General features: G+C 56.7%; 1 protein-coding gene across 6 annotated transcripts in view; it reads left to right on the forward strand.

Annotated features, from left to right (window-relative positions):
* CAMSAP1 (calmodulin regulated spectrin associated protein 1) overlaps window positions 1-13,721 on the forward strand; it is a 59,455-nt gene that overhangs the window by 27,572 nt on the left and 18,162 nt on the right. For 4 of the 6 annotated variants that reach the window (XR_006295092.1, XR_006295093.1, XM_043566778.1 and 1 more), the window contains 3 exons: window positions 5,229-5,309; window positions 6,249-6,281; window positions 8,843-8,984. Coding sequence is in view for 3 of the 6 variants with exons in the window: in XM_043566778.1 (XP_043422713.1) it covers window positions 5,229-5,309; window positions 6,249-6,281; window positions 8,843-8,984 (256 nt within the window). In the remaining 3 variants the exon portion in view is untranslated. The remainder of the gene's footprint in view (window positions 1-5,228; window positions 5,310-6,248; window positions 6,282-8,842; window positions 8,985-13,721) is intronic. The other 2 variants (XR_006295094.1, XM_043566779.1) reach the window with 1 other exon arrangement.

Here is a 13,721-nt window from a genome sequence, read left to right on the forward strand (position 1 = left end):
CACGGTTTACCCGTTCCCCTGCCGGCGGACGCTGCGGTCATTTCCAGTTCTGGTCTGTGCCGGCGAAGGCTGCCGGGAACCCGTGCGTGCAAGTCTTACCTGAGACACGTGTTCCTTTCTTTGGGTCACGTTCTTAGGCGTAGAATTGCGGGGTCGGTGATAAAGTCGCATCGAACGTGAGGAGGAGCTGCCCAGGTATTTCCCGAAGCGACGGCACCACTTTGAGCGGCGCCGGTAGGGGAATCCCAGCCGCTCCAGGCCTGTGCCAGCACGCGCGGCGGTCTGTCTGTCAGCGGTAGCCGTCGAGCGCGTGTGCGGGGCTGTCCTCCCGCGGTTTTCATTTGCGTGCCCCTCGCCGCTGAACGCACCTGTGTGTGTTTCGTTAGGTGCGTGTTCCGATATTTTGCCCGATTTCAGGTTTTGTATTTAATTCTGTGTCCGTTTTGGGAGCCCGTGATTTTCAAGGAATTTCTCAGCTGTGTTTTCCTCGTTGAATTAAATGGCTGTCCTTTCAACGCGTGTGCGTGTGCCCGTAGCCATGCCCCCTGGTGTTTTCTTGCTCCAGGTGATTTCTGTCACTTTTTTTCCTTCCCTCGGGTTGGTCTGGCTCGTCAGTCTCTCTAATCTAAAAACCTGCGTTAGGTTTTTACTGGTTTCTTCTATTGTTTTCTATTTAATTTCTTCTCTTTTAATGATTTAATCAATTAAATTTAATTTTTTTTTAATTTTATTTTCAATGTTTACTTATTTATTTTTTTGGGGACAGAGAGAGACAGAGCACGAATTGGGGAGGGGCAGAGAGAGAGGGAGACACAGAATCGGAAACAGGCTCCAGGCTCCGAGCCATCAGCCCAGAGCCCGACGCGGGGCTCGAACTCAAGGACCGCGAGACCGTGACCTGGCTGAAGTCGGACGCTTCACCGACTGCACCACCCAGGCGCCCCAATTAAATTTAATTTTTAAGTAATCCCGACACCCAGTGGGGTCGAACTCATGACCCCAAGATCCCCGAGGTGCACATTCCACCGGCTGAGCCTGCCAGGAGCCCCTCTCATGTTGTCCCCCTCTCTTCCTTCCTCCCTTCCTCCCTTTTTCTTTCTTCCTTTCTCTTTCTTTCAAGGGTATGGATTTGTTTTGAGAGAGAGAGTGAGTGTGAGTGGGGAAGGGGCAGAGAGAATTCCAAGCAGGCTCTGGGCTGTCAGTGCAGACAGAGCCTGTCTCGGGGCTTGATCTCTGGAACTGTGAGATCAAGAGTCAGATCCTCTTTCTTCTGAGCCCCCCAGGTGCCCCTCTTGTTTTCTTTCTACTTAAAACGAGTTCGTTTATTTAAAAAAACATTGGTTTTAAGTTTATTTATTTTGAGAGAGAGAGAGAGAGCGAGAGAGCGAGCACGAGTAGCGGAGGGGCAGAGAGAGGGAGAGAAAGAATCAGAAGCAGGCCCCGCGCAGTCTCACTGTCCGCACAGAGCCCGGCTCGGGGCTCGAACTCACGAACTACGAGATCACGGCCTGAGCTGAAGTCGAGAGTTAGCTGCTCAGCCAGCTGAGCCCCCCCCAGGCGCTCCCTAACGCGAGTTTCCTACGGACCCTGTGGAGTTGGCCCTGCTCTTTTATTCAGTCCGAGAGTCTGCCTTGTTGTTGTTCAGACCAGTTCCGTTTAACGCGATGGTTGAGGTCTCTCGGGCGGACATGGTGTCGGCTTTCGACCCATCTCATTTTGCCTTCTTCCCTCTTCTCTGGGCATCTTTTGGCACTCCCTCCTCTCCGGGAGTTCTTGGGGCTGGTCCAGGCTTTAGTCCCCACCGTCTGCCCTCAGGCAGGGTGATGCCGTGTCCCTCGGCTCATCGGCAATGATCTCTGCCTCCCTGGCCGCTGTGCCACTGCCACCTGCTTTGCTGCAGAATCACGGGACTTGTGTTTTCGGCGCTTGTCCGGTTAGGCGTGTCCTAAGGGGACTGGAACTAGGGAATGTTCATCCACGTAGTTTCCATTTCTGTTCCCCTTCATTCCTCTGTGTGCGTAAGGAGCTCTCACACTTTTGGTCTCAGGTCCCCTTTTACGCTCTTAAGAAAACTGGATTGTAAAGAATTAAAAAAGTTCATCTGTCAGTATTGATCATATCAGACATTAAGAACAAGAAAATTTAGGGGCGCCTGGGTGGCTCAGACGGCTGAGCGTCCGACTTCGGCTCAGGTCACGATCTCGCGGTCCGTGGGCTCGAGCCCCGCGTCGGGCTCTGTGCGGACAGCTGGGAGCCCGGAGCCTGCTTCGGGTTCCGTGTCTCCCTCTCTCTGCCCCTCCCCACTCATGCTCTGTCTGTCTGTCACTCAAAAATAAATAAACATTGGGGCGCCTGGGTGGCTCAGTTGGTTAAGCATTGAGTTTGGCTTCGTGGGTTCGAGCCCCGTATCGGGCTCTGTGCCGACAGCTCGGAGCCTGGAGCCCGCTTCGGATTCTGTGTCTCCTTCTCTCTCTGCCCCTCCGCCACTCACACTCTCTCTCTCTCAAAAATAGACATTAAAAAAACCCCACAAAATTTAAAATTTTTATTAATTTGCTTAAAAATAACAAAACTCATTTCATATTAATATAAATAACGTATTCCTTTTTTTTTTTTTTTTTTTACCAAAAATAACTATATTTTCTGAAAGAGGAAATGGTATTTTACAAATTTGTACGATTCTTTAACATCTGGCTTACTGCAAGGGAAGCCGGACTCTCTTGCCTGCCTTCCCAGAGCGTTTGCGTGGGAGCACGCGAAGATGGTCTGGCTTCCTAAGTGCGTGTGGGTGGGAGAGTGAGTGCCGTTGGGTTCTGTTGAGACTGCGGTGTGGCAGAATGCCGTCCTCCCTTCTGATGTCCAAGCGGCCGCTTCTGCAGGGTTAGCCGTGGGGTCTGTCCTGCCGGTCTGCGGGCCGTTTTCTGGGTCGTCTGCACTGACGGGCGGGGGACTTAGGGTCGTCCCGCTCCGCCCACTTCCCTGCAAGTCCGCGTGCTCGTTTGCTTTTGATTCGACACCAAAACTTGACAGGTAGTAGTTTCTCAGAGGTTAATTGCAGTATGGAACTTGAAACTCTTATAATTAGCTCCTTAAAAAATTTTGGGATAAGATTGAGGTTATAAAATGCAGTATTTTGAAGTCTCCAGTTCAGTGGTGTTTAATATATTCACAAAGTCGTACAGCTGTCATCGCCAGTTCCAAACGTTCTGATCACGTCCGGAGAGTTCCCGTCGGCACTCACTGCCCATCCCCGCCCCGGCCCCTGGCCGCCCCGGGTCTGCCTCCTGTCTGCACCCTTGCTGACCGTGGCATTTCGGGTCAGCGCGGTCCTACGCTTGGTAGCGTTTTGCGTCTGGCCGCCCGCACTCAGCATCGCGTTTTCAGCTGTCACCCGTGCCGGAGCGTGTCGTAGCCCGCGACGGTGCTCCGCTCCCTCGTGTGGCGGACGTGCCGCTCCTCGGCCGGGGGACGCTTGTGCCCTTCCTCGGCCCTCGTGGATGCTGCTGTGGTCGTTGTGGACGAGGTTTGTGTGCTGTGCTGTCCTGTTTCTTGGGTGTTTGGGGATGGGATCGCCGAAGCGTGTGGAAACTTGACCTTTTCGAAGAGCAGCCTCGCCATTTCTTACCTCTTCGGCGGTGTCTCCGGTCTCCAGTGTCCCACGTCCTCACGGACGCTTGCTTTCTGATTGTCTGATTCTAGCCGTTCTGGAGGGTGTGAGGTGTTGTCTTGCGGTTCAGGTTCGAATCTCCTTCGGGGGGAGCCCCTGCGAGTTCGTGCGCGTGGCCACCTGCAGGTCTCCTCCGGAGAGACACCTTTTCGGATCCTCTGTCTTTTTATCGTTAGGAGAATTCTTCTGCATGTTCTGGATACTAACTCCATGACCTTTGTCCTCGGTTATATTAAAGTCCACTTGTGGCTCTTGTGTCCTTCCTGGCTCTTTTAGTCACCGTGTCTCGGTAACGTCGCACATTGGTCATTCGGAAAATAGTTTCAGGGAGGGTTGTGAAGGTCTTTGCGACGTTGTCACGTTTCATGAACGGTATCAAAGATTACATTCGTTGGTATCGCCATCAATCTAATCAGAAAATCCTTTTCCGTATTAGAAAACTCTCTCGCATGTGACAGAAACACATCGTGTGAAAAGGTTTATTGTGAAAAATTGTGGAACATGAAGAGATACGCAGAGAACGTGCATGTGCCTACCACCCAGATTTCACAAATAATGTTTTATAATACTTGCTATATTATCCATCCGTCTTTCCTTCAAAGAAGAATTTTTTAATGTTTATTTTTGAGAAAAAGAGTGTGAGCGGGGGAGGGGCAGAGGGCGAGGGAGACCCAGAATCCGAAGCGGGCTCCAGGCTCCGAGCCGTCAGCACAGAGCCCGACGCGGGGCTCGGACCCACGAACCGCGAGACCATGGCCCGAGCCGAAGGAGGACGCTCCACCGACGGAGCCCCCCGGGCATCCCTGCTGTCTATTCTGATTCATTTGTTTTAAAATTCATCTGTATTGATTTTCCTTTTACCATATTTCCAAAACAGATTTTCTACCTTCTTGGTTCGGTTTGCGTGAGTTCGTTTATGTGTATTCTTGTTTAGTAAAACATTCGGTTCTGTGTCTTTTCATCTCATAGCTTTGCCCATGTCCTTGAAGCATTGATGAGTGTCTTTCCTCGTGGTGTTACTTTGTACTTGTGGTTTTGATTTTATCGTTGGGTTAATCATTCCAGGAGAGAGTAAGTTCTAAGAAGTCGTGTTAGCTAGGGAGCGCACGGTTACATTTTACGATTGAAGTTTATCTGGTGTTACTTGTGAACGGTCAGGGAACATGCGAGCCACCCCCTAGGCCCTGGGCGGGAGCGTCTGCCCCACACTGTCTTACCGGCGGCATTTGCTGATGGTGGCGGCTCGCGCTGTTTGAGCACCCCGGGCATTCGGTGGCGTGGCTCATTGGCCCTGTCGTGGGCGGCCACGAGCGTGGCCTGCGTGTGGAGGCACAGAGTGTGTCCTGGAACTGCAGGCCAGCTCTGGGGTCTCGCCCAGCACAGACCGTGTGGAATCCGTGTTTCTGCATTTGTGTAATTGGCCGAAACCAGTTATTCTCAACCTGCGTCTGAGAGTCCGACTGCAAACGAGCGAGGCGGGCTCTCTGGGTGGGAGGTGAAGCTACCGATACGACCCACAGAGAAAGTTGTTACCCTTTTAATGCATTTTTTTCTGCTTCAGGTAAATCTTAAAATGAGAGAGATAACAGAGAAAGAAGTCAAGCTAAAACAGCAGTTATTGGAAAGTCCGGCTCATCAAAAGGTAAAGGGTGCCCTTAACCCTCCCGGAACGCGTCTGGTGACGCTCGCGGCTGTCAGGAAGTTTGTCCGAGTCCGCCACTGGCTTCCTCTATTTTCCAGGTCCCCGCCCAGTGGCCCTGGTGGTGGGCGTGACCGTGTGCTCCTCTTTCCTCCCTGCACGGGGGTGGCCTTGTATTTAGCTGGGGAGGGCGAGGGAGGAGAGGTCGGGCGCATTGAAGCTCGAGGAGGCGGGCCGTACGGGACAACCCGGGAGTTGGCTTCTAGATTCACCAAATGGGGAGAAAATTGCCTCCTGTCCAGGGTGCCCTTGAAAACCGCGTCTGTCCCCCGTGAGGTCCAGCGTAGCCGCTGGTGCGCCTCTGCGAGCCTGCGTGGAATTCAGGCAGATGGGTGTGGAAATGACACAGGTGGTGCGCGATGCGTTCTGGTCATTTCCGCCCTTTTCTTCCCCTGTGATCGTGGTTTTTTGCCAAGCGGGTGTGTGACTGAATCCCCATCCCCTAAATGCGCATGAGATACGACCCGGCCACGTCTGCGGTCTCTTGCGACCCCTTACCTGGTCCTCTCACTGCCGGCGGTGTGGGGGGCTGGCGGGGGTGGGGGGGGGGCGTGGGCAGCACACCCCGGGCCGCATGTCTGTGAGCCTCCTTGTCCGTCACGTGGGCACAGGGGACACGCCTGGCACCCCCCGAGTTGCAGTTGGCAGCTGTCCTTTTTGGTGGCCGGTCCACGCCGAGCGTCCCGCGGAGGTGCCCGTGTCCCCTCCGCCTCGGTCGTGTGACGATACAGGGCATCCAGGTCGTGTGCCCTGGGCGGGTCTCACTTGTCAGAGGACACCCGGCTCTCCTGTGAATATTGTGTGAAAGTGTGCGTGACGCGGTCCGGACGCGGCCCGCCCGCTGACACCGTCTCCTGCCTTCCTTCCCTGCTTCCCGCGCAGTCCCCCTCCAAGTGGTACTGGAAGTTAGTGCCCGTAAGTGACCTCCGCGCACCCGCTGCATCCAGACGGCCATCCTGTCGCAATCACCCGCTTCCATTAAACAGCTGCTCACACCTGAACCTGCCTCTTTTGTCCAATGTCCTCCTTGGTATTGTTGTCACTTTCCCGCAGTACTAGCGAGAACGCGATTCTGGGCTCAGCAGGCTTTCCGTAGACGTGCCCAGTTTGGTTTTGCCAGGTTTCTTAGGTAATTTTAGAGACCGAGGGTTGTGTTTCTTCTTACGGACACCTAGTTGCTCTTTACGGGAGAACGAACGTACGTTCTTTCTTCTCGCAGACACCGGAGGGAAGGAGGGAATGAGACTAGTCTCATTTCCCAAGTTACTGTCTACGTTTTTTGTCCTGACGTTACCTTCCCTGATGGTGGTATCTAACGCAATCTCTCTCAGGAAGTGTCGTGTGGGTCGTCCGAGGACGAAGGGCCTTGTGGAAGGGAGAGAGGGGCTTCTGTCTCTAGGGACAGCTCCCTGGGTGTGGGGACCACCCCTGCTGCCCGCCCGCCTGCCCGGGGTGGGGAAAGGGTCTGAGTTAGGTCAGCGTGGATGCAGGCTTTCTGGGACCCAAGTTAACTTCCCGTAAAAGGAAAGTTACGAGCTAGTGACTTGGACCTACCACGTTAGCTGTGCTCCCCACCTGGTGGTGCATTCTGGGAGCAGAACCAGCGTGCTAACGCCTTTCCTGTGGAAGAACACCGGCTACTCCAAGGGGTGCATTTTGCAGTGAAGTCTTAGAACACACCTTTTTGGACACCCCTTCAATTGTCTGTTCCTTTAGTTTAATTACTCAGACCAGGTTATCCTTAGAGTTCTATCATAAAGGACATACCACGGCTCTAAGCTGGTAAATCCGACCCACGTGAGCAGTGACATGTTCTGCTTTGTGGCCAACTTTGTGGATAATTTTGCTTCTCTCTGAGATGGATCAGTAACGAAGAAGAGGAAAGCATTTTGTGAATCTTTACGTGCCTCTTAACTTCCCGAATCCCGAAGGCCACAGCGCTAAGTATGAACTTGTGTTATTTAGTGAAGAGAGCGTCAGAAGTGGAGCTGTCCTGTAGGAAGCAGAGTCTCAGCGGAGGGGTTTGTAGAAGCTGAAAACCGTGACCAAGGGCAGTGAGCGTCCAGGTCTCCTTGGAGACGCTGGTGGCCGTGGCTGTGCCTCCAGCGCACAGCGCACGGGCCAGTGAGGACGAGCACGGGCGGGTGTGGCCAGGCCGGCAGGCTTGGATGGTTCAGCCCGCTGCTCTGCAGCCTGGAGGTTTTAGGAACCTGACTCGAAGGTCCTACACGGGCTCCCTGGGCCCCGGAGTTCAGCTGTGTCCCCTGATTTTAGTTACACACATGCCATCTGTGCTCAGTGGAGAAACCATTTGCTTCACCGCATGCCGTGCTCCGTCCCGTGTGTGCCGTGTGGTCTGTGTGGAAGCCTGGCCTGGAGCATGCCCCACGCCCTGCATGCCGCACCCCAGGCCCGCCGCGGGCCTCGAGAAACAAGTTAAGGTCTCCGTCAACACAGACTTGAGTGACACAGAATAAACCGCATTCCCGTTTTGAAAGAATGCGTTAGGCGTGTTTTGTACCCGATCCCAGCATCGATTACCCTGTGTATTTATTCAGACGACTTTAAATTCTCGACTGCCGAGAGATGGTTTTTCTTCGGGCTGAACCCATCTGTGCAGCTCTCAGCGACCCACAGTCGTTAGCACAGACTGCTGGTTGCCTCTCTCCCGCTTCTGTCGTGTATTTTCTCCCGCTGGAGAAGGCGCGTCCAGACCGGAAGCGTTAACGCAGGAGGGACGGAGTGCGCGGCAGGACGTCTGGGACAGGCCCCCCCCTTCCCCGGACGGCTTGCGTGTCTGCACGCTCGGAACCTGACGCGGTGCCGTGGGGGCCGCGCGGAGAGGCTCGGGGTGGCGTGCATACCCTGCCCTCCAGAGACGCAAGTGTGGAAACCTTGGAAAAGCACCTGTTTTACGTGGCACCTCGCGTGCGTTCGGTTTCCTGACGCTTCGTTGCAGTTATTAAAGGGTCTGGTGGATGTTTTCTATGAAATTTTGTCGACCCGGTTTGGGGAGTTTCTCAGACCGGACGTTAACGTTGTTGTGCACTTTTCTTACTGGCTGAGGTTCGTGCCGATGATGCGGAGGAAAGGAACAGTCAGGTGGGTCTTCGGAGCATGAGGGTGGTCACTGCTTAACTTGTTTCTCGCTCGCTCAGAGGATGCGGCTTTTGGTGGCGTGGCCACACATTCCGTATCCGGTCTCACGCGCCCTGTAGCGTGGGACAGCCTTGGCACCGTTAGCAGCTAACTGCTGTCCCCCAAGTGTGGCCGTGGCGCTCAGTTCCCTGGATCTTGACGTGTGTGTCCAAGGCCGAGTACGTCATCCAGGCGTGTGAGCTTTTCCATATGATCGCCATTGTTCGAAACATCGTCCCGCGGGCGTCGGGGCAGTTCTAGATTTAACGGCCTGCCCGTAGCGGCCGGGGTCGTGGAGGCACGTCACGCGTGGACCACTCCCCTTCTGTCGCCCGCAGGTGCGCTATCGCCGAGAGCACCTGGCCGCGAGGCAGCCGCCCTACTTCCCGCTGCTGGAAGACCTGATGAGAGACGGCAGTGACGGGGCCGCCCTCCTGGCCGTGGTCCACTACTACTGCCCGGAGCAGATGAAGCTGGATGGTGAGTGCGGAGCGCCTCCCGGGGTGGGCGCGAGGCCCCGGGCAGCGTCACGTGCAGCCTGATGCACACGCGCAGAAGCCTGGGAAGTGGCTCGCTGAGGCGCCAGCTGGGACGGTAGCGGGTCGTGTGCTCACGCTTAACCTGCAGCTGTATCTCGTGAAGAAATTGTAGAGTGTTGAGTGTACGTGACTTCTCTTAAGTTTCAGAACGGGGAGGACTTTGTCCATCCCGCTACAGCTGATGTAAAGCACCTAGAAGCTGCTTGGGGGCTGGGAAGGTGCAGAGGCCGTCTCCGAGCGGCTCGTGCACGAGTGGTGCGGTGCCAGCGTGTGTCTTAGGCGCTCCCCGCCCGACAGTGGCCGCGTGCGGGGCCTCGGGAACGGGAATTCTGGTTTACCTTTTGCTGAGCGTCCTTCTTTCTGAAGGAGGGAGGTACGGGCCAAGAGCACGGCCAGACGACTCCCCCGCCCGTGAAATACTTGTCTTAGATCCTGGCACCAGAGGACGGAGCAGGGGTCGGTCCTGCTCCCAGTACAAGAGTGCTGGATAGAGCGTCTTTTATAAAGAAAACAACAGCAGAACTTGAAAGAGCGGGAGAGACTCAGGTTCCAGAGGGTCTCTGCTCTGGAGTGCCAGTCCCGAGTTGCCACCCGTTTGCCCCGAGTCCTGTCTGGTCTCCCGTGCCCCTCTAGCCTTGGGGCTGCGTGTGGTTGGGGGCAGTGACCAGGACCCTGGGCGGGGCTAGGAAAGGCCCATCTGCCGGCCTGGGGAAGATGCCGCAGATGTGTCGGATGCCAGGGGCCCCAGGCCCTGGGCCAGGGATCTTTCTTGAGGAGACAGAGCTGCCAGACTGCGTCACGGACGGGGAGGGGCTGAACTAGACGCTGCCCGTGTGGCGAGGGGAAGGTTCTCGTGGAACTGAGTCTCGCACTAGTGGAAGCCCTGGGTCACGCAGGAGGGAGGTCTGCTGTATGGGGGGTGCCCCGGCCGCTGCGCGTGAGCCCAGTGGGAAAGGAGGACCGCGTGGGCCGACAGCCTGCGCGGAACCGGCAGAGGTGGCAGACAGGCCTGGCACCCGGGCGTGGGCAGAAAGGATGTTGGAAGGAGACACCGGATGCTCGCGGTGATGGCGGACGGAAGGGAGGCGGTGGGAACACTAAGACAGGGAACGAGCTTGTTGAACGTGTGATGGAACTTTCCGGGGCCCTCAGCACCTGGTTCTGTTGTCCTCTGCGTCCTCGGTATTGCCCAGGTCTGCCTGCGGTTCGCCAGGTCGGGCGGCTCCTGCCGCAGTTGCCTCTGGCCGATCTGTTGGGGGTCTTTAGACGAAGCAGACTCCTGGCAGGAGGGGGCCCTTACGAAGGAGGAGGAATAGCCCGCGAGGACGTGGTGGCGTGTCGGGCCTCGTCGCGTCCGGCCCTGGCACGCTGGCAGGTCAGAAACGCGACGGACGTTCAGGAGCAGCGAGCGGACTCGCTCCCGAGCTCGGTCACGGGGCCTGGCTGACGAAGCAGGTACGAGTGGAGGAAGGCCACGGGATGTGGAACACGAGAGTCACGGGCGTGGGCCAGCGTGCCGGCCGCGACGCCGTCCGCTCTTTGAGAATAGCCGAGCCCGGAAGCGTGTGTAAACAGTGGACTTGACCGTGGCCCCAGAAGACGCCTCAGCAGCTCGCAGACCACGACAGGTTTCCCGCGGCGCGGCAGAGCGCGAAGTCTTTCTGCAAACCTCTCAACTCTTCAGTGCTCGGAAACCAAAGAGGATGCTGTCACGTGCTTGTGGCTCAAAGTCGCAGGCTCGGCGCAGTCGTCTAGCGCGGGCTGCACGAGGGGCAGAGTTTTCATCCGTTCTGTTCAGGGACGCGTCCCAGCCGGCAGACCTGGCGCCCGGGACACGCCGGTGTTGAGGAGACGACTGACTGCATAATGGGCGAGCACCACACGCATGCACGCACGCACGCCAGAGCCGGTGGCCTCAGGGCACGTTCTGGAAAATGAGCGTGAACTCGGTCATCTCGAGCGGTAGAGAAGAGGTAAAGCCAAAGAACGCTGAAGGAAGGAGGGCGGCCGGTGGTCTTCTCTCTCCCGCCAGTCGGAGATCACGACACCAGGAAGGGGCTGAAGCGCAGGCTCCGTCTGGGAGGAGACGGGGCACGTCTGGTCTCGGAGCGGCCGGCACCTCGTGAGGGAGCGGCGAGGAGGGCAGCGGGCTCGTGCCAGGGCAGCAGGCCGGCTCGCTCCCGCAGAATCCCGCAGAGGCGGGGGAACGGACGCGCCCGGGGCGTGGGACACCGCGGTGACCTCCTCCCCACACGCCTCAGAGATGGGCCCGCGCTCCCGGGGCAGCTGAGCCAGACGCTCGAGTCCCAGACGTGTCGCACACGGCCCGGCAGGTACGAGGTGATCGCCGCCTCGGTGCTCTGTGTAAAATCCTTCACGCTGGGAGGCGAGCCTGATCTCCGTCCGCCTGCCCCAGGAGGCTGCGTACGTTCCAGCCGGGGAAGGAGTCACCGACGGGTAGAGAGGACTTGGTTCATAAACGCAGTGGAATATCAGGCGGCCACGAGAAAGAGCGGAACCCTGCCACCTGCGACCACGTGGGCAGACCTGGAGGCTGTTGGGCTGAGTGAAATAAGAAAAAAGAAATAATAAAGAAATAAGACAGAAGGATAAATAGTGTGCGATTTCACGTGTGTGGAGCTTGTAGAGAGCAAAGCCGAAGTCGCCGTAAATGCAGAGAACGAACTGGTCGCTGTGGGGTGGGCGGGCGCGGACAAAAGAGCCGGAGGGCGAAGGGGCACAGGACGAGCCACAGGACGAGGGGCACGGGGACGATCGCGGTATCGGAGCGACTTCGTCCGGTGACAGACGTGAGCGCACCTACGCGGTGAGCGTTTCCTAACGCGTGTGGCCGCCGGACTGCTGTGTGACACTCCTGACGCGTAAGGGGTGTCAGCTCGTCTCCCGTGGCTCCTGCTTGCTCTCGCCGTCTCAAGTGGAACGAACAAAGGTGCTTGAAGACCTTTGCTTTTTACCAGCGTCTCTTCGTGTTAGCGATTTTTCAAGGGAGCGTGTTTTGTATCTCGTTTCGTGTCGTCTTACCGACTTTGTGTCGCTGACTAAGTAAGCGGACATACGGTGCTAAAAAACCGGGAAGGACGCTTCTCTGCAGGATCTGGCCTCCGGCAAAGACCCACAGCCGCTGCCCTTGGGCGGCCGTCACTGAGACCCCTGCCGCCGCCCGCGCTCGACTCTGGGTGGCCACGGATCCCCCGACGCTTGAGGAAGGCACCGGTGTGAACACGGGGCCAAGTCCGCAGGGGCCCCGCAGGCGAGAGAGGACGGTGGCCACGGACTGGGCGCTGGAGGAGAGCGTCTGGAACACGGTGTCCTGGACGGAGGTGCGCCGTAACTGGGCAGAAGCGGGCCCTTGGAGAGAAAACGTGGCTGCTGAAATTTAAGAGTTCACGGAGGTGCGTGGGGCGCCTGGGTGGCTCCGTCGGCTGAGTGTCTAACTTCGGCTCGGGTCACGGTCCCGTGGTTTTGGGTTCAGGCCCTGTGTCAGGCTCTTCTGCACTGTCAGTGTGGATCCTGCTTGGGATTCTCTAGCTCCCTCTCTGTCACTCCCCTGCTCGATCTCTGTCTGTCTGTCTCTGTCTCTGAAAATAAATTAAGAGTTTACTGAAGTGTTAGATGACGGCTTTAAAGAAATCTCCTGGAAAGGACATCTAAAAAGCGGAAGGGACGGTGGGAGAGAAGAGGCGGAAAAGCGAGAGGCTCGGTCCAGGAAGACGGGACAGGAAGGTGGGAGGACTTACCCTGGACGCATACGACATGTGCAGGAAACTGCATGTTAGGAGCCACGGCCCACGTGTGACGGACGCTGTCGGCCTGCTGCTGCCTCGATGCCACCCACCAAGGCCCCGGCCCCTGCTGCCGTGGACGCGCTCCCACGTGGGGGTCAGGCTCGGTGCCTTTGCCTTCCAACGTCGGGCCCTCCCTGCCCCAGCCCTGCTCCCCGCAGCAGCTCGCCGTGAGTCCTGGACAAAGGAGGACCCGTTTGTCGTCCTTGGAAGAAGATCTAAGCTGTTTTCTCAGATGCCGATAATCAGTATAAAAATTGTGATTTCCTTTGTTCATTTATTGCCAGCCCAATACATAATTTTTTTTTTTTTTTACAGAAATGGACAAAGTAAGGTAAAAACTCATGTGGAAGAGTAAAGGCCTAAGGGATGAAATTAACCCCTGTAACGTTTTATTTGCACGTGTTTATGTTTACAGAAGAACGCACGAGGCATTCTTGGCTGTACGTTTATCCACACTGCCCCTGTTGTTACATTTTGTCACACGAGCTGTTTCTGCCTCTGAGCCGTCTGAGAACAATCTGGGGGACAAAGGCACTCTCTGATCGCCACGAACACCGGGGAAGTTAACGGCGACGCGGCACTGCCTCGTGGTCCGAGCGGTTTGTCACTTGTCCCAGTAGTGTCCTTTGTGGCCGTTGCTCCCACTGCGGGGTGTGGCCCGGCTTTACTCCCTCGAGGTGGCTGTCAGGCGGTTCCGTCATTCTTGTCTTTCTTGGCTTCGGCCTTGTGAAGAGTACAGGCCATTTGGTTTGTCGGATGTCCCCGTTTGGGTCTGTCCCATGTTTCCTCTGATTAGATTCAGGGCTAGCAAGAGTGCCTCCAAAGTGACGCACCGTCCCGGTGCATTTGACTGGGGACGTGAGGTCGGGGCG

This window comes from Prionailurus bengalensis, chromosome D4, assembly GCF_016509475.1.
Source record: "Prionailurus bengalensis isolate Pbe53 chromosome D4, Fcat_Pben_1.1_paternal_pri, whole genome shotgun sequence".
Classification (NCBI taxonomy): Eukaryota; Metazoa; Chordata; class Mammalia; order Carnivora; family Felidae; genus Prionailurus; species Prionailurus bengalensis.